Here is a 21,194-nt window from a genome sequence, read left to right on the forward strand (position 1 = left end):
CGGATAAGACACGAATCGTGTAAAAGCGAAAGAGCACTCGCGTGTAAACCGCATCGGCGAGGAAAACTCGAGACAAACGCCCGTTTTTCGTCGGAGTTGGAGCGAATCGACAGAGTTGATACGTGGGTGGCGTCGTGCCCGGTGACTCGCATAAAGATACCTGGATCGTTACATTGAATCGCTGTATGTCGAAACCCGCTCTCGACTTATAACGACATTGCGATCACGCAATCGCCGCCGTCGACTACCGAATTCGAATTTACCATACGCGACAAAAACATCCGATTAATTATGAACAAAGCTCTCGCTCGGGGATCGTCATAATTTTCGCCGCAATGTGTATAAGATACGAGTCCGCGAGGGAGAACGCGATCTCGTAGAGATCGACTTTTCGACTTTATCGTGAGATGGACTTGGTGCCAACTTGGTACACGGGCGCTTTTCGAAATTAGGCCAACTCGCAGCAACAATGTAGCCGAGAGCCAAGTTAAGACACACGACGGCTTTTAACGAAATCGAACGAATATTGCGGCGCGACAAACTCCGCCCATTATTTTTCAAGGTTCAGTCAATCCGGACAAAATACAAAAATTTATAAAAATACAAAATTTATTTTCATCGAAACTATGCGCGGTGTAAATTAGAATTAGAAAAAAAATCCATAGAGTGGGATAGCAAAATTATTTTCCAAGGAAGAATATATAAATAATAATCGTTTCTTCAACGATCCTGCTTCCGCGCAAATAATATTACGACAAATACATAAAGACAAATGTGTGTATTTCGTATTAATGTCGAGAGATTTTGCGCGATATTGTTAATATGTGAATATTTCTTCAACGAATTTATCACGCGAAACAATCGGCGGATTGTCGTAGGGTAGTGCGAGGGAGTAAACACATGCCGCCATCATGACAGGAATCTCTCGTCGTCTAATTTTCTAGAAGCACGCGATTCTACAGCTCGATAAACTTGTTTATTTCGCGGCGCCTCAGTTCGCGATCCGCCAAAATATCATGACAGATGCATCATATACGTTCCGCTTTTATTCATCTGCACTATAATAGCGTTTGACAGTTTTATCTCACGATAAAATAAGTAGCGTTACGCGAAACTTTGAGATAGACACGTATGTCGTGCACAACACGCTCCGAAATGTTAAAGATCGTGTTAAAGACACAGGATAACGAAGAATTATGAGTGATGCTTGACGTGGGTGGCGTCCAGCTGCATGTTGTTGCTTCCGAGAATTATGTAACTATGTCTGCGAAATACGACTTTACTTCTAATGAATATTTACAACTTCTCTCTCTCTCTCTCTCTCTTTCTTGCGTATGGCATATACATACAAAATCATAGAATATATAAAATATTTATGATCTTTGCATTTTCAAGTCTTTATCTACAAACATTCAATAATGGCAGATAATTAAATAAAAAAGAGAAAGAAAAGAATAGAAAATTTTGACGGACACCTAATTTCGAAAAATGAATTAGAAAATTGCTTAAAATTAAAAATTTTTTTCAACAAATACAAAATAAAAAAAAGGCATTATATATAGTTTTTATTAAAAGATAATCAAATGCATTTTTTTTTTTTTTTTTTTAAATCGAGAAATCCACGAGATCTCTCGATTTAAAAGAAAAATTCCGAGACTTATGCGTTTAATACGGTCTAATCGATATCCGTGAGTTTTCGAGTATCCTCTAGTTTGTTATATGTAAGCTCTAAATATTTTCTTCAACATAATTATTTTTGCCGTCTATCCATATATTTCAGCTATTTTTCGCCTAGCCTAATCTGCTTAAAAATACCTGAAAATATTTGTCGCAAAGACCTCCGTTCGCCGACGTGGCGAAACGACTTTCGTGTCAGCTAACTCGACTGAGAACGCAGCCCGGAAGGCAGCCAATTCGTCGTTACAGTTTATCGCTAGCGAGCATACAATGACGCTAAGAGGAAGTAGATAATGGGAAAGCTTTTTGGCAAAATTCGTGCCAAGTTTCGCGAAACCGTGCCTATTGCCAACGTTCAATTAATCTATCACGCGTTTCTGCGATAGGTGTCATGATCGATCGGAAATAATGTTTGGGAGTACGTTAACCCTCGACAAACGATTACGTAGATATCGAGAGGTCAGTTCACTGACACTCAATAGTTACTCAATGACACTGACGTTGATCCACCCGACAACATTATTGTCGAAGAACGTAAGGTTATTCAATCAGTTTTCTGGCACGTTGCAATCGCGGTCGAGCCAATTGAATTTATTGTAATAATATATCTTTAGGGGAGAGAAAGTATTGTACTTTAATTCTAAAATAATAATTTCCTTACAAGTACCATAAGAGTTGAGAAAAAAAAAGAGTCGAAAGACCATTTGCGCCTCAAAGGATAAAACAAAGTTGCAGCATCCGTTCGATGATCCTAAAACGTTATAATTCAAGAAAGCTGGAGCAACGAGCGGCAACAGTTTCTCCAAAATGGCTCGTGAAAAAGGAAGGAGTGAAGGTGGTATTTCGTTTGGGTACCATCCAGGTCATCCTCCGGACGACGAGAGGGAAGAGGCGGAGGAGGAGGAGGAGGAGAGAAGGAAAAGGAGGAGTAGAAGAAGAGGACAGTGAAAGTTCTTAGGGGATAGAGACGGTTGACAGAAGCAACGGAGGAGTTAAGGAGGCTGGACCGATCTCACATTGGGCTCATTAAGGGCCAACAACAGCCGCATCGCTTCCTAGACTTCTCGCCAAGTCCACGCCAGGCATCGTCATATCTTGTCCAATCATCGTTTTTCATCTCGTATTCCGTTGTTGTTCCATTCGCGAACTCCGGGACGTTATTAAGTATATATTAGGGATATTTCGCGCGCGCGCGCGCGCGCGCCGACAAAATGGTGCCAAAAGATTTGTCGTCGTACTATTTACAGTCCAGATTTATCCGTTCAAACTTTAAGTATTGAAATATCATCGAGTGTAAAATTACATCTCCATCAAGAGTTTGACAAATAAGGTAACAGAGATGCAAAAACGTATCTGCCCTCTTTCTCTACTGAAAATTTTTTCTTCATAAAAATATATATATATATAATTAAAAATTCCTCGTATGCCCTAAATATTTCCTCAATTTCTGTGTCCTCGTCTGATTTACGGACGAAAGAACTTTGCCGGCGTATCTTCGCCGCTCTCGCCTGCTGCAAAAGGCACTCGTCCGATTCTAAGTATAGCGAATGATGTACGGCGATAGGGCAACGGCGATGTTCTAACCCGAATGACGCTTCGCAATGTTCTTTTGACAAGTGAGCGCAATTTGCAAAACGTCGCGTCGTCGAAAAATCACCGACAGCCTCGATTAGCGCGGGACGACAATGTAATAGGTGTGACCAAACGCGAAGAACATGCCGAACGCGGCTCGACCGCTGAATCAACACACAGGTACGTTCCAACGATGCAAATTGGACGGGGGGACAGCCGGGCGTCGTCGGTGGTCGCGCGCGTAATAGCTACACGATCTAATTTCGTGTGCCATCCAGCTCACTGACTCACTTGGCACGTATCAACGATAGCCGGTATTCTTTCCTTAGCTTTCGTTTCGCGGAAAATACTGGGGGATCGTCGGATCTCGCGAAGGCCACGCGGCCTTTCGTATCCCTCGACCAAGACAAGGAGAATTACCCAGATGAAACAAGAACGCGGCCAGCGCGCGTCTGTCGGCTAATTTCGCTTAAATTTAAAGACTTATCCCGGGACCGTATCGCGTTCTAGATGCCATTGTTACGATAGCGATCTCGTACGTGTTTCCCGGGATCACCGGAGGGTGAACTGTCAACATCCGTCATCGAGTCATCGATCGCGGAAGGTCGTTCCGTCGATTTGGCAAAGCCAAAGAGACGAAGAACGAACCGATATCGCAGGTTCAGCGATTATCGTTAAATGAAACGGAGATCTCTGTAGATACGAGGCGGGTGTGCTAGGCGTTAGTGCGATCCGTTTATTTTTACAGCAATGCCAGGGTGAACGGTCCGCGGAATGTTTAGCTTCGGCACATTGGGTACGCGCGTTACACATCATACATACCTAACGTATGAGCGTATCTATATAACGAACCGAGTTTCATTGGCGTGCGTAATAAATGCGATGATTCGCACGTCGGCACAATACCATTTCACAGCGTCCGCGAAACGTTCAGGATTCAATGGCAAAATCGAACGTGCCGGATCGCGGAAAGCGAAGCTATAGCTTATAGATAACGAGGCATGTTTGCCTGAACGTTTTCATTTTACTCTTCGTTCCGCGGCAGTTTCCTGTTGAAATCCGTTTTGTTAATCCGAAAGTAAATTCCTGTAGAACTTTAATACACACAGTCGAGGAGAGACTTAATAATGGAAATTACCAAGTCTTATTTAAAAGTAAATCCCTCCAAGTACTTTAAATAATCCATCGGTTAAATTTGTTTTTAAATACCCGGTTTTTTAAGAAAAAAAATTACTTTAATTAATACTGATATAACTCTTAAAAATTATAAATATACTTTCCTTTCCAAGATATTACGAAATTAATATGCAGATTTCGTTAGTGTGTGTGTGTATTTTTATCTTTATGCATTTTCATTCATCGGTAACAATCTCAGAAACGATAAAAATACGAGAGACATAGATAAAGCGTCATAATACGTATATGTACCTAAGCATATACGAGGCCGACGACTCGATTCGGGGTTGTCGGTCCATTAGCGATGTTTTGCGCGAGCAAAGTGCGTGCGCGCACAGCTGTTACGGCGTAAACCACGCTTATATCTGCCAAGAGCAACAGAAGACCGCGCGGCGCGTGCGCATCCAAACAGGAGGCGGAAAAGATTACGGGGAAAGGAAGAAGGCGGATATTACGTTGCTCCGGATCGGAACAACCGTGTATAACGTTAAATATATATATATATATCGGACGAACCCGGCTTCCTTGTTTGAATGAGATTACCCTCGTTTCGTGCCACACCGTCATAAACAAGTCTAATCGCGACGACGGAAACAACGAGTTCGGAAAGAGAGAAAAAAAAAAGATGTACGTTTTAAGTGAGTAGAAGAAAGTTTAATATCTTATTGTTTTTTCGCATCAATCGTAACATTGTGATTTTTTTCTGTTTGTAATTTCGTAATTACTAAACCTTCCTCCTTCATCGTTATAATTTTTCTGATTAATGCATTATTCACTTAATTTGGTAAGATTTACGAGTTATACACGGGGAAAAAAAAAATGTCCACTTGACTAAATCCGTTCAATTAATTATCATTTTTTTTAATTAAAATATTTATATATTAATATATTTAATCTAACATATATTTGACGACTTAAATACTTAAATATTTAAATTTACAAAATGATAATTAGTTAAACGTATTTAATATAGTCGAGTTAACAATTTTTTTTCAATGTCAGCATGTAAGTTTTTATTTTTTTGTAAAAAAAAAAAAAAATTAGTATTTAAAATTAGACATCACAAATATGTTAGTAATATGAAAAACATAAGATAGACAATAACGTGCAGGGCTGTAGCTAATGTTATTAGGAACAATCTAGAACTAGTTACGAACACAATTTAATATTCGCTCATAGGTACTCGCGGCCAATTTCACGGTATTATTTTCGTGCTTCCAATCTGGTGCAATCTACATTTCGTAAGCATTTCTATTAGGCATATCATTATTCCCGTTTCTCGACAATCCCGAAATGCACCTTTAAAGAGTGCTTCGTCTAATTAAACCAGGAGTAAAACGCGCAACGCGAAATTTTTCGACGCGAAAAAATGCGGAATAATTTTCCAAACATGTTGACAAGCGTCTTCTCCCGCGTCTCTCAATATTATTTTTAAATCTACTTTTTATTAAACACATTTCGATATAATTAATTTATTGTACACCTTCATCAACATCGCGAATGTACGCCCCGTAAACAGCGAGGTGCATGGCCACGCGATACGCAAAAGAAGCACGTAATCGCGACGACGTAATGCGCGTAAGCCTGTAACATGCACGTGTGGGCGTTCATGCGTAAGACTTTTGACAACTCGAAAGCGTCAGTGTGGCAGACACGCATAATGCGTCGTACTGAGAAATAATCCGTAGATGTGAGGGTGTCGCTGCCGTCCCGTTTGGAGTCCGGCCAGAAAACGGAGGGAAAGGACGAAGGAGGGGGTAGGGGGAGGAGGGGGGGGGGGGCAGAGGGGGAAGCCATCGCCCACGCTTCGCGCATACCGTGCCGATAAATAATCGAAAGAATCGTCCAGAATGACGAGCTGCCAAATTCATATCCCCGCGAACGAACGAAATGAAGATGAATGAGGATGAATAAAATCGATGTACGGATCCACCTGTTGGGAGGTGTCGCGGCGTTCGCGCACACTCTCAGAAAGGATTTCTGATAACGAGACAAAAAATATTCTTGACACATTTAATCATCGTATCACGACCTTACGCGGTATGAAAAATAAAACAATTTTAAGATTAGATCAATAATTCCTTTTCTTCTCTCTCTCGAATTAAATAAGATCGTCTTACTATCTTGAGACGAAAGAGTAACATATACAAATCTAAGCTCATTATATTCTTGCAATTTAGAATAACTTGATGTTAGCGCCACGATAGTCGGCGCGAAACCGATACGCGATGGCGTTACCAGTCATTTTATTCTAGATTTAAGAATTTTCCATTTAAGATTAAAATATTCCCTTTTTCAATAATAAATATGATTGTCGCTATATCGATCCTATTTTATGATAGATTGAAGGAATCAATAGCATTAGATCCGGAAATCTTTTCCGTGGATGCGATCTCATCCTCGCCCTAGATTTATAATGTTTATAGAGTAAACTCCGAGTCGTTTAAAAAGAGTTGCTCTTTAAAAGCCATTTAAATGTACACGCCGTTGGCACGTGGGCGTTCGCGCCGTCAATGTCCCGAAATTCTTAGATCCTGTTCTCATAATATTTAGACGTCATTATATATATATATATATATTCTTTTCCCGTTCTGGCTATTGATTGCCGTCAATATATCTAAATCGTGGATTTTAAGAAACGATTAATCACACATCCGTGTTCCGATTACGCACGATTATCTCGTTTGGCGCCCCCGAGCGGAATGAATTCCGGCGTGTGTCCGATCTATTGTCAAGACCGGCCATGGAATACCCGACGTATAGTCAGGCTTAAATATAGACCCGTGTTTTCCATCGACAGCTGCTCGACCCGATGTTTATGAGCCATTCGCGTATCTACGAATCACTTTTGTGCCGTCGTGAGACGGGCGCTAAGACTTCGCGCCCGAGGTCGTCGAAAAATTCGGCTCCAGAAATCGTACGTACATTAAGAGAGAACTGGCCACTCGGCCCGAGAGAGTTCTATAATAATCACCGATGACGGCTGAGTAATTGCCACGAAATTACGGAATAATGCGCGCTTACGCAACAGCGCGAAGCTGTAAAACTACGGCTGGAAAGCACTGGCCATAAATCGAAAAAAAGCATCGCGCGGATTACGAGCAGAGGATAAATTTAGATCGAGATTTATCGTCCCTTACGGCAAACGAGTCCCATCGCGATAATACGATTGTCAACGCCCACGATTGCCGACGATTTTATACTTATTGATCGCGAGGACTCGGCGATGATCATCGCGAGGAAAAAGCGTAGAAATAAGCTTCGCGTTACGCAACCGTGCGATCAAGAGACACGGAAATAAAAAAGAAAAAAAAAGAGAGAGAGAGAGAAACCAAGTCCGATAGAGCGAGAAAAAAGCATTTTGTCGTCTTTCCAGTTACCATTTCTTTTTGAAATACGAGAAAAGGTGGACGAAATACGAAAAAAATGGACGATATATTACCGTTGTTCGCGTTCAGCATGAGACAAATCTTAAGCATGCAACCTTCAACTTTTTCAACAAGATCACACGATCGTTTTCTATATTCGCGAGACGAAATGATTCGTCGTTTATACTCATGGGGGTGCCAAGGTAAAGATTTTGATACGTACCTATCGAAAATAAAAGTTAAATAGCGTAAAAAAAATGTGTATAAATTTTAATATATTTAAATAATTTATTAATAATATATTTAAATTCGCGATATGTAAAGGAAGCTGTATTCCACAAATATTCAAAATTTGGTAAAGTATTTAAATTGTAAAATATATAAATTAGAATAAAAGATCCTCTTTCTCTCTTTCGACTTCATCGTTGATACATCTTATCTCTCTTATACAATAATTAATTGATAATTTGAAAGAAAAATTGACTGATTATTAAAAATATTCCTCGGAAAATAAAAAATGTCTGGCTTTTAAAATATCATATATCATCGTGTTAGGTTGAAAGCTTTCTGACTTAGGTTCGACCATTGGAAAAAAATCTACTTTGCGTATATCCGATAATATATAATTAGCTTCTCGAAACTGCCTGCGGAAATACGGTTCATTTGTCATCCGTAAAGTTGATCCTCCTCGGAAATGAAGGACATTTTCCACCCCGTATAGGAAACGATATTTTGTTTTTAAACCGTGCCGCTTGACACTCACGTACTCTGTACGTACTTCTTGCAGAATTTTGTTTATAAAACTAGCAACAGATGCGACGATAAAGAAAGCGGATGCGATCCTGGCGTGAAATTATTGAGGAAAGTAAGTGGGTCGATATCAGGAAAAGGAATGATCGTTTAGCATACTTGTACGGTACGGTGTTTATACAGGCAATTTAATGACGAATGAAATTTAAATAAACCATCGCGCAAAATACCCCGGATACCACGATCTCCATTCTAAATTCGAGTCTTAAAATAGAAGCTACGTTTCTAAAAGCTTTTCTAGACGCGATCACTCGCAAATTCCGCGTAATGTTCCGTAAAGATTGCGCGAGATACGCAAAATTGAATGGCTATACCAAATGGATAACCGTCAACCGCATCTACGAGATAAGAAGGTGAATAACCGTGGATAAAAATACTATGGCATAGAGCGCGAGAGGTGACGGGGGAGAAAGGGGGCAAGACGAGGATAGAGGGATGAAGAGAAAAAGCCTGAGGAAGAGAACGAGATGGTGGTTAGGGGAGGAGGTGTACAGTTGGACGTGGTCGCCGCCCGATCCGGAATGCGCTTTTCGCATTCATTCGTCTCAAACGCGGTCCAAATGCCCGTTCGCACTCGTGGAATAAATGACCTACAAATAAAATAGTGTCCCATCCCGATTGGGATCCCTCGTATTATTATTCAAATTCTTTATATTTTATTATTTATTATTATTAATTATTATTTTATTATTTTTAATTTCAATCTCAAAAATTTCAATTAAAATCTCGCGCAACACGTGGGGAAATTATATATATATTTTTTTTTAATATATACACGCGAGATGCAAGATCAATGATAAAGTCGTGTAATGTTACAATACTTGCCTACGTTTCGCGAGTAATACTTGACTCATTCATATATCGACTTTGTACAAATATTTCAGCGTGACGAAGCGTCTCTCCGCGGGAATGTACGATGCTGGGGGACGGTGGGGAGGGAGGGGTGGGAGAGGGGTGTGTGTTAACGGGGGCAACTGAAACGCACACTCTCAAACGTAACATTCTTTATTAATCGACACAGAGACGTTAGTCGCAATCGAGGTGCGTTAAGGGTTTTAGCGAGGGACGTGACCACTCTATCCGGATACTGGGACACACGGTCCAGTCGCGCGTGCCGTACCGTCACAGTGTTTACAGCGCTTTGCCCTAGGCTCAGGCATTCTGCGGTGACCTCGTGATCTCACCGATATCCCATCGTCGCTTTATGCACTTGGAGCACAGATCACGCACGAGCGAGCGCGCACATTCACACGCGCTCCACGCGCCGAATTATTTATTCTAATCTCGACGCGCAGCTCGCACAGCCGTATTAGAACGAACTGTCCGCGTTGACGATCGATCGCCACCCCGAGGATTGTCTCCCCGCGGTTCTCCGCTCTCTCGCTCTCAAAATCGATCCATGATTCATCGAATCGTCCTATCCGGGACACGCGTGTGTTTTTAAATTAGAAAAGTTTCAGGCACGTAGAAGGCGACAAAGTTGGATTTTTCCGCATAACAGTTTATGAGTCGTTCTCTCTGGCGCCACAGCCACGACCACGATATGTCAGTAATAAATACGGTGAATCTTAATTGGGCGATTGACATTGGATTAGGAATAGAGAGTACGCGTCAATGCCATGCGTTCTCCGTGAAGAGGATTTATGTATTTAATAGAATTTGTCGAAAAGAGAGTTTTCGCCCGTTCTGTTTTCATCGTAGGAATGCTACGTTGCGCCTTCGTACACTAAAGATTAATCCATCGACTTGTCATCTTGGGGGACTCGGTGTCACTTTTATCTCTCGCATCGTTCCGCATCTTCCTGTCCACGCGTCTCGATCTCTCGGCACGACGATCAAAGGCACGACGATGATAAAAATATTAAGTGTGTGGAAAAAATTTCAGAACAACGCTCGTTCCGATTCGTCTCTCGCACAAACAGACCGATCCGCGGATAGGATCTTTCCGAGAGAATGTCAAGAATGAATAAAAGGATATTCCGAGCGATTCCAATCTTCCTGACGTATGGAGAGTGTCACGCGACAATCGACCGCATCATCGAGACTATATTGTCTTTCGCAATCGATGATTATGACTGATTCCCGTATCGTCGACTCGGTATATCGATACACCGCTGCGAATCGCTCAACAATCGTAGGCGAGGATGCCGCGGGATGCGTATCACATCGCGAGATGGAGGACGTCGTCCGGGTCGTCGTAGTAACGCCTCGCAGCCATGTCACACGCGCACTGACGGACGCCCGTCGTGCCGACGCCGAGACGCTGACGCCGGGACGCTGCCTTCGGCCGGACTCGGTCCACCGTCTCGGGAAGCGTCGGGACGCCTGTGCTGGGCGTCGTGCCAACGTACGACCGAGGCTCACCGATTCGATCGATCCTCGCTAGAAGGCGCGTCAACGCGTCGCCTTATCAAATATATCGCTACATTTTTCACGATTTTCGACAGTTAAAATCGTCGAATCTCTCCGTTATTTATTATCTATTTATTTATTTGTTTATTCATTCCATATTATAATGTATAATTATTTATAATATTCGTTACGCGTCGCTAGAATCGTTCGATTAAATGTTTAACATGACAGATGGGAAGAGAGTCGAGAAACTATAAAAAATAAAAATTGCAAAGATAAGATAAAAATCGAATCTTGAAATGATAAAGATCTGTTTGCGGTATATGATTACGATGCGCTTTATTTCGTACAATATCCTCGCTTGATTCGCATTCTCAATCCTCCCAATGTTCATCCGAGACAGATCTTTTGCTTCGGAAGGGACGCGGCATCGTAGAATAACGGATGAATGAAAAAAAAAAAAAAAAGCGAGGCATTGAGATATTTTTCAGATACCGATTCGACGATGAATTTTATCGCGCCTTTTCGGAGTCACGACTCTGAAAAGGCCTGCCGAAACGAGCGCAGTTCGTAAAATGATTTACGAACAACAATGGACGTTGATGACGAAATGCCAACCGTGCCAAATGTGCATCTTCGGTCTCCCGTAAGACTTTCCTCGAAACTCAGTTCGCGTCGACGATTTAGACGAACGAGCTCGTTAAAGTCCCGTCGTAGAACGCGCGCGTCCATCGATACGACTCGTTGAGAAATTCGATGGCTCCTCGCGAAAACACGACGAGGGCGACGAGGAAGAAGGTCGGAGGGGAAGGGAGGGATAGGGATGAAAGACAAAGAGAAGCGCAAGGTGCTCTATATGGCTAGGTAGTGGAGAGTAGGCGATTCATCTCGGTTTATCTCGGCGCGAGAGTGACGTCACCGTACGCCGGTAGGAGAGACTCTAAAAGCGAACAGATGGCCTTTGTAATAGTTGACTGTAGGCCGTGCTACCGTTTCTCCTATACAACGATCGTATAATATTATGGAATCGCGAAAAACACCATCATTATCACGACCCACTTCAGCGTTTCCAGCTCATCCCCCCGAGGGAGGGAATAATTCTCGAAAGTGAACGTCAAAAATCTGCCATCGATCCTTTATACAAAGACTCACGTAATCCACTCGCGAATGTTTAATATCGAATGATTAATTTTCAGACAAGACGATTAAAAATTTTCTTTTCACGCTTTATCCCCCTTTCGAATGAGGCTGAGGAGATCGAAAAAGGCTCGAGAGGAGAAATCCTCGTTACTCGAACGTTATAAAAGCACGAAGAAACGTGCGCGATGTCGTCTCCGCGTCTCCATCGTGTATCGGCCACCAAAGGGAGACTGCATTTATATCGGGTTTAATTCCCATTGCGATCGCGAATATTGTGTACGTCGTACGTCAGCGTCAAAAGACGCGGTTAAGTGCGATCGTTAAAAAGGATATCTCGTAACTGAGTCGTGCGAGCAACGACTTTTTCCAGCATTATTTCTTACGACCGGCGGGCAGTTTAAATGAAAAGGCCTCGAGGAGGGGGAGGGGGAAAAAGAAACGGAGACAGAGAGAAAGAGATAGAGAGAGAGGAGAGAGAAGTTTTATCGCGCGGCCAACAAATAAACGAGCCACGACGCTACGTCGTGGAGGAAAAAAAGACACGTCGAGAAAGTAACGAAAGTACATTTTATTGAGTTCTGGGTGGCGGCGTGTTGCCGGCGCAAGAACGATTACCTTACAAGAGTTAATAAATTCCAAAGTTTCCCTCCCGGGCGCGACACGTCCCGGATCATCTCCCTCGCTGCTTTTATCTTCGCGTCCGCGCGACGCGTCGCGGATAGGAGAGGGAAAAGAGATCTCGCGTTTTACCGCGAAGAATAACGACGCCGACTCTCTTTCGCTAAATCGCGCGTCCGCAAGGCCCCGCGAATTATTTAATAAAAACGCGCGCCGCGCTCTCGCCTCGTCGTGTAAATGAAGCGCGGCGGAGCGTCGGAGAGACCCTATCCAAAGTACAAAGGACGCGACTTAAAATTCGCACGGAACGAAGAAACAATAACGTAGTCGTGGCGTAGGTTCTCCTTGAACAATGCACGAGAAAAGAATTACTTTTATCGAGGGAAGAAGATAAATATAAATTTTCACTCGATCGCCGAAGCGACTTTTGCGGCGTTCGTTCTTTTCTCTTCTCGCGGTCACGGGTCGAACGACGATTACGTACCTCGCCGTGTGTGTGTATGTGCGCGCGCGCGCTTTTCGAGCAGATATACACGGCGATTCGAATCTTTGCAAGGACAACGGGGCGCGCTGAGGCGAACGCTTAAGGTAACCGGTGCACGAGAAACATTGCCTAACGGTGACTACCAAACGGCCTAGAACGGCCTTCGGTAACCGCGAGTACGCAACGGCTGACCAACCAGGGCACAGAAGGCGGTTACTACTTAAGCCGTCGTCGGTTACCGTATCACGCTTCGTTAAACGTCTCTCTCTCTCTCTCTCTGTCTCTTTATCTCTCTCCTCTCGCGAAGAGCGCGAACCAGCAACAAAGCTACCGATGAAGCGTAAGTAAGCGGTCGGCGGTGGCGACGAAAGGATAGTAACGAAAGACGATTAATTAGGCGAGCTTGGCAAGTTTACGCGGTCTCTTAGTCGAGATAACGAACCATGGTGTGTCTAACGCAATTAAGCGGATGCGAATTTCGCGGGCTAAATTTCGGAAGCTGCCGGCGGTCTTCCCCTCGAACGAGAGAACATTTCTCGGGATCAAAACTTTAACCTAATTAAGGTTGAGAATTCCGGGAGTAAATTATGCCGCCGAAGAGAAAGCGATGACGAGAGATAGAGGATTTATTTTTTTACCTATTTTCATCTCGCGCTTGTTATTTCTCTTTTTTTTCCACACGATCACATCGTATTCGTGCTATCCCGATCAAAGAAGATAAAAAGATATATAAAATTAAATTAAATTCGCAGAAATGTACTAGTCAACTAGGCAGATAAAAAGATAAGTTTATGCCGTTTTTGGGGGAAAAAAATCTCCCGAGGATATCGAGGATAATGTATCGGTCAGTAATTAACATAATTAGCAAATAAATACTTTGGGGCCTTTGGTCGATTTCATCCTGATATAAGTATCACCTTTGATGGCCGATCGATTCGATTTTGTATTTAATTATGATGAAATAATAATGCTCGATTATTACGATCAATAATCATGATCAAATGTAAGTGCAATTTATAATAGACATGTCAAAAATCTGTATTCTCTTAGCACGCGCTTCCGAAATCTCGAGTCGTCCGCTTATTTATAGGCTGCTTGAGTTTCGCTTGAGGGTCTCCTCGCGAATCTCTTAATTTCTCGCGTCGCGGCGACGCGGATCGCGCTCATCGCTTCCTGACGCGAGCGATCATTCTTCTTCCGCGCAGAAAGTTCATTTTCTTTTGTTAGCGATTAATAAATTCTCCCTCGGCGCGCCGAGAGAGAGAGAGAGAGAGAGACTCTCTCGAGGATTAATGTGCCGCGAGGATTTATGCGCGCGATGTCGAGTGCAACTAGGTCATAATAGCGCTCATTAAACCTACGTAAGGCTCACCTCGACGCGCGAACGCGCGTGCCTTCGCCCTTTCGAAAACATACGCGTACGAATAAACGCGCGAGCAGTGACGGCGCGTGGGAGGGCTGAAAGCGCCGCGGACAAAAAAGAAAGGGTTGAAAAAGTAAGAAAATACGTCCATGGTCGTATTTTCTAGTGCGAGGAGAAGATTGAGTGAGTGAAAGAGAGAAAGAGAGAGAGAGACAGAGACAGAGACAGAGGGAGGAATAAGAACGAGACAGCAGCGAAAGAAACGAAGTGGAGGCACGCGCGGACAAAAATACGACGATCGCAGGAAACGGTGAATCAAACGGACAGCAACCGGCCGTTGCGAGGGTGTTTTTGTAACGATCACGTCTCATCCCCCTGTCTCCCTCCCATCCCCCGATCGTTACATCGCCGAATAATTATAATGTGCGCCGATGTATAAAATTTTCAAAATCTCAAGATATTTACATTTATATATAATAAATATATCTTTAATGCAAAAGATCGTTGCGATTAACGCTTATATATTAGAATTCTTAATCGCGCATAAATATTTCTACGTTGTTATATAAATTATGATGTTTAGAATATTGGAGAATAATTATTTTGTCTCTAATTATTTCTAGAATTTAATATAGCGTGAATTTATATTTAAATATTTTATAAAAAAGAAGTTATATATACAATGTATAAAAAAAAATCTGTACAATATATATACATATATATATATATTTTAATTATTAAAAGTCAAATATTTAAATTTTTTTTGTGGAGCATAAACTGAGCATAAAATTACATTTTATTCGTATAATATAATGTAAAAGATTTAAAAATTTTCTTTCATGAGATTTTACGCTCTTTAACATCAAAATAACTGTATTATTATAATAAATATAAATATATAGAGACACAAATAATTCTCTAAATTGTCAAAATTTCAACTCGCATCGACATCATATCAATATTGATTTTTCGAAGCTCTCGGAGCGTTCTGTCGCAATAATAATAATAAGAAATAAAATTACAAATGTTATTTGCGTTATCGTTAGATCCGATCGTCAAAATCTATATGCGCTATATATCGTGTGGATTTCGAAAGGCTTCACGTTACACGCGGGGGCGTGAGAAAGGAGCGTGTGAAAGCGCGACAAGTTTATCTCTCGATATCTCGCGGCGACGTCGGGGCTAACTTTATATTTGGTGGAGCGACACGCGCCTTTCCCGTAATTATGGGGACGTCAGTCAATCGCTACAATTGTTCGACGCACGTCGAACAATCGATAACATCTTGATCGGGGTCGATGGAACGATTTCGGCATGTATCGGACGAATCGGTCAACACATCAGAAAAAAATTCCTATCGTAAAATCCGAGCGTAGTAAAAAAAAAAAAAAAAAAAAATTCGAGAGAAGAATTCAAGAGAAATTAGAAATTGACTTTTCCGAAATATAGTAGTAGTTAATGAATTAAAAAAAAAAAAAAATTGTAGTTAATAATTAAAAATATATATGTACGTTGCAGGAAAAAATATTCAGTAAGGATACATTATAATTGAGAGCTCTTGATCATCAAGATGAATTTAAATTGGCATTGTATATGAGACATCATCCGGCGATACGCACCGTTTTGTTGATTATGGCACACAAGAAGAAGGTGCTAAACAATTTCGGTAGCCAGATATACTTGTAACGAGTAGGATGGGCCAAAAGTCCGAAATAAAGCGGCAGCTAGACGTCGCCGTGGCAATATAATGCCGAGATTAATTTCTCACGAGCCGCCCTCTCGAACGGGCTATTATCCACGCGCGACATCACGTCAACGACCGAACCGAAACTCACCGCGTTATGCGGATTCCGATCCATCAAACTGTGCGAGTGAAATTTTTCCTAATTTTTCTATTCACGTAATTATAGAGTACGATGTTTCCTCTAAACGGAGTTGTCGCGTAACAACACACGCATTCATGCTCATCGAGATGAATATATTTATTTTATTTTATAAAATCGCGAATTTCAATTTGTTTTATAAAATCGCAAATATCATATTTAAATTATAAAAATATTCATTATAAAACGTGCTTTCTCTTATATAAACTGGAATTGTTATAACACATTTATTTATGATTATTCAGAAGAATATTTATTTTCTACTTATTTTATAAAATCACAAATTTCATATTTAAATAATTATATAATTATAAAAATGTTGATCATAAAAAACATGCTTTTATATATATATATATATAAATTTGAAGATGATTATGGCAAAGTGTGGAGAAAAAAGCTTTTTCAAGATTCTTCTTTCATAAGTCATATATCCGGAAAATTAGAGGAAACATTAATTAAAAGGAACATGTAGCATAAGTAAACGCAAATCGCATCGAGCAGTCTTTCGGTCTGTCGAAAATACGCGCGAACGAATAGCCGAAAAAATAGCCGGCTTCCCCGGCGTAGAACGTTTGATTTTTGATGCCGACCACCCCGGGGTGAAGCTGCATCGCGTCGCGATACGCTCCAATTTTCGGGCCGGTGTCGGCGCGGATTTACGATCGTTGCTCGATTTAGAGGCGCGGGTCGCGAAACTTAATTGCGGCAAAACGATCCGCGTCCTCGCGAAGGGAACGCGAGACGACGAGATGCGCGGGAGACAAACGGATGATGGAAAGAAGGACGGCGGAAAGAAAAAAGCGGTTAGGGAAATGAATGATAAAAACGAAGCGAGGGGGGTGCGAGCGTCAAATGCGACTGCGGGCGAACATTCGGCGTTTCCTCTTTTCTCTCTCTCTCGCGTTTAACTACCGACGGTTATTACACGAGGGGATACAGACTACAGACGACGATTGCCCCCCCGAGTGGACCAAAGTGGTGCCCATAATTCGGGAAGAATTCACGGGTAACGTGCGCGCGTCAACCACGTGACGTTCCCTCGCTTCGACCCTTTAACGATATCCCCCGGGCGTGTAGAACGCGCGTTTCTCTTAAACGAGCATTCGCGCGAATCGACGCAAACGCGAGGCGGTAGCCAAGAAATTGTCGGACCACGGACGAAATTAATAATATAATATGTTGCACCCGCGGATCTCTCGACGATTGCAATAACGGAGAAGGCGCGATTGCGTTCCTTCCCCCTCCTCCCCCTCCCCCCTCTCCGCCCCGGCCGATCTTAAGCGACTTACCGGCAACGTCGGAAATTAAGTAATTTTCGCGCTCCGATGATAATTCACGCGCTCCGTGAAATCCGCGCAGCGCCATGCCACGCACGGGGTCGTAAATAATCGCAGCAGCCTTCGTAAAGGATAATCACGAGAGTTGCGTCATTACAAATGGTCCGAGTCGAGTCGGACCATTACCAGAAGCGGCTTCCACATTGCGCGATACAGAGTGTCGGATTTAAGAGCTATCGGAGCCTCTCGCTCGCTCTCCTCCAAGTAGCGGTCTCGCAAATTAATCGTCTCTTAAGAGCTCGGTGGTAAAGAAAGGGGACGGGGGAGGGAAGAGGGGGAAGAGGAGGAAGAAGAAGAAGAAGAAGAAGAAGAAGGAAGAAAAAAGGAAACGCACGGCGAAGAGAAAACGGCGGAAAGGCAGAGGCGCGCGCGAGTGTGCCCGATGCCTGAGACGAAGATGCGTTTCATTCAGAGCGAGGAGGAAGAGGAGGGCGGGAGATGTGAGGCGGGTGGACGCGGTATCGGAGTTATTTTCGGATCGACCTAGATATATCGGCCGACGTTATTTTCTTGGACGATACTTTAAGCTGTTTCGGGTAATTAGCGAATCGAGTCGCGGCCACGAGTACTCAACGCCTTATTGTCCTCCGAGGCGCGCGCTCTGTTCGAGGCCTCGTTTGCTTTTGATCTGGTGACCGCGTGACGTGGCGCGGCGTGACGTAATAGTGTGTGCAACAGCGGTCAGCATCCACGCCGATGTATACCTCCTTCTCCTTGCGCCTCTCTTAACATTATTTACCCGATGTCTTCGGAACACTAACGGACGTTATATTCGTTATTGTAAACGAGATGAAGGACGCGATCACTGCCATCATTATTATATGTATAAATGTTAAAGCGCTATAATGAGTAAGGATACTTGAGAGAATAATCATTAAAATTCTTTAATGTTTTAGAAAATAAAATAAATTTGAATCGAATTTTCACTCATACGATTTCTGATCGATATAATTATATTTTTTCAATTTTTATAAAATTCTTCGCATATATTAACCTAAATAAAATCATAAAAAAGATAATGGAATAAATCGAATAATTTCTATATTAAATGAAAAATTATATAAAATTATAAAAAGATAATACAATAAATCAAATGAAAATTTTATATTAAAAAAAAATTTATATATACAATATATATAATATCTGATATAATCTCTTAATTTATTTTACATTAATGATAATCTTTTAATTTTTGATGACAACATCGTAAAATTATCTCTATCGTTGATAAGCGATTAAGCTTTACTGTGTGAATTATGATGTATATGGTATATATATGTCATTAGTAAAATGTAAAGAATTAACTGATAATCTTACAAGAACTGTCGCGATTCTTCGAAAACGGATACGACGGACGCGAGCGTTCGTTAACCGTGCATTACTTTAAACGCGTCTCGAAGAACACCGGGGCGAATTTATCGAAGGCGTCGGTCGCGAGCGCGGGAAAGTACTTAAATTCGCGGCAACGGCGATAAATTCGTCGTTTGTAAGCGACACGTCCGTCGGATCGTACGAGCGTAGGGTGACCCAGCTGTTTTTAATATCTTCTCGGCGAATCTGACATATCGCCCCAACTCACGGCACCGCTACGCGAGTTGACCGGAAGTTCGACGAACCTTGAACGAGTAATCTCGATGAGAAATATTCGGGCCAACGATCTGTCGTATTATCTGATTTTTTGTTAGATTGCAAAGTGAAATATTAATTATCTTATATTATTCGCGCCTTCATATCCGACGTTTAGCCTTAATTACGATGCCGTGCTCGGGATAATATTGTTTGCGATATTCTCGCGTGATACTAATAAAACTCAGAACCGAACGGCCGTACTTAACGGTAAATATGGGGTGCGAAGCCTTAATCTTTAATTGTACAAAAAAATATTCCGCCCCAGGCGCCGAGCGCGTTTCGCGCGCGCGAATGCAGCGAGGTAAGTAATTACGTGTATGTATTTCTCTCTCTCTCTCTCTCTCTCTGGCGTATCGCGATTCCGTGTGCGCGAAATTGCGTGGGCGGCATGAGTCATCGTGGCCAGAAATATCCCGCGCCTTTCCGACATTCACAACAAACACGAACGTCATCGGTGTCTCCGCCCCTCGATTTTTCGCGGTTATTACCCGTGCGATGGCGTCATCGATTTTTGTGACACGCATCGATACGTCGACGCCCGGGTACGACGTATAAACGCCAGTCGCGAGACACGCGTGCGACAGTTTAGCGAGGCAACGACTCCTTCCGACATCGTCGTAATTCAACGTTCACGGATCAAACGTCAGTTAGCTGACGTTGCGTGACACGCGATGCTAAAAATATATATATATATATATATAATCCTCGTCGCAATCTAATATATAATATCTTACCCGAAAATATACTTGCCTTAATATATATCTACTCGATGTTTTTATTGACAGAATTTTTAAAATATCTCCAAGATCGATCCCGAGCTGCAGCATCACTTAAGGATAATGGTTAACAAGAATAAAGCGTAAATAGGGTATCTACTTGAATCCTATAAAAAATTTCTCTGAAAACTCCCTAATCTTTCAGGTATTTTTGTTCAAGATCCTAGATAAAAAGAATATTTTAAATCTTTTTTGATGCAATTTTCTAGGATAAGTTTTTTTTATGGTACGCGTTTTCTAATGCTTCTCGTTCATACGAAGGAAAAACATAAAGCTATTTAAGTTTCAAATGATAGATTTATAAATGTAAAGCTAAAACTGAATAATTTTCGTCGAAATAAAATTTTTTAACTCGCGTAACATCTGTATTTTTTTTTTCAATAAAAATTCAAATAAAAAATATTACGAATTTAATATTTCGTTAAGACATTGTATATACAAACAGACATAGATATATATTTATTTATAACATATTTTAAATATATAATTCGCAACATGTCTTATTAGCGGATTGTCTACTGCTTACGGTGTAAGAACAAAATGATCAAAAAGAGAATTAAAAGAAAAAATTCCCAACAAAATTCCATGAGAATTCTCTAATTTTTCTAGGTATAAAAAAAATCATCTCAGAATTCCAGGTTTTCCATGCTTTTCGTAGGGAGTAGACACCTACCTTGCTAAAGTACGCAAGATCGGAAAAGTTGCGCGATCGGTACCAAGGGCACCATGTTAAACTCGTATTAACGCATCATTATCGTGGCGCGTAATATCCGTAATTCCTCCCTGCCGCATCCCTAACGGCGATTAATATTCCAGCTTCATCGAGAGCGGAATAATCTTTCCCGTGCGAGATAATCCGCGATGAGTCACGATTAAGTGCCAAGTGGCGCGACGTTCAATTACTCGCGAGGTCAACCCCCGGGATCCCAATAAAAGGACGACATTAATTCGCAAATAGCCGGGCATCGCGCGTGCCATCCTTAATCCGTATCGCTTCTATTGTTCGCGA

The 21,194-nt window shown here is 41.9% G+C and overlaps 1 protein-coding gene across 4 annotated transcripts in view; it reads right to left on the bottom strand.

The window, feature by feature from the left end:
- The window catches only part of LOC138939197 (myocardin-related transcription factor A), a 180,030-nt gene that overhangs the window by 149,353 nt on the left and 9,483 nt on the right, over window positions 1-21,194 (bottom strand). For 2 of the 4 annotated variants that reach the window (XM_070306806.1, XM_070306805.1), the window contains exon 1: window positions 9,724-10,697. The exons of the other annotated variants lie outside the window; for them this stretch is intronic. In XM_070306806.1, the coding sequence (XP_070162907.1) occupies window positions 9,724-9,763 (40 nt within the window). In that variant the 5' untranslated portion in view covers window positions 9,764-10,697. Of the gene's footprint in view, window positions 1-9,723; window positions 10,698-21,194 lie in introns of those variants that run through there. 4 annotated transcript variants of the gene reach the window in all.

The sequence above is a fragment of the Polyergus mexicanus genome, unplaced genomic scaffold, assembly GCF_030449975.1.
Source record: "Polyergus mexicanus isolate NDT 795.1 unplaced genomic scaffold, iyPolMexi1.0 SCAF_14, whole genome shotgun sequence".
NCBI lineage: Eukaryota > Metazoa > Arthropoda > Insecta > Hymenoptera > Formicidae > Polyergus > Polyergus mexicanus.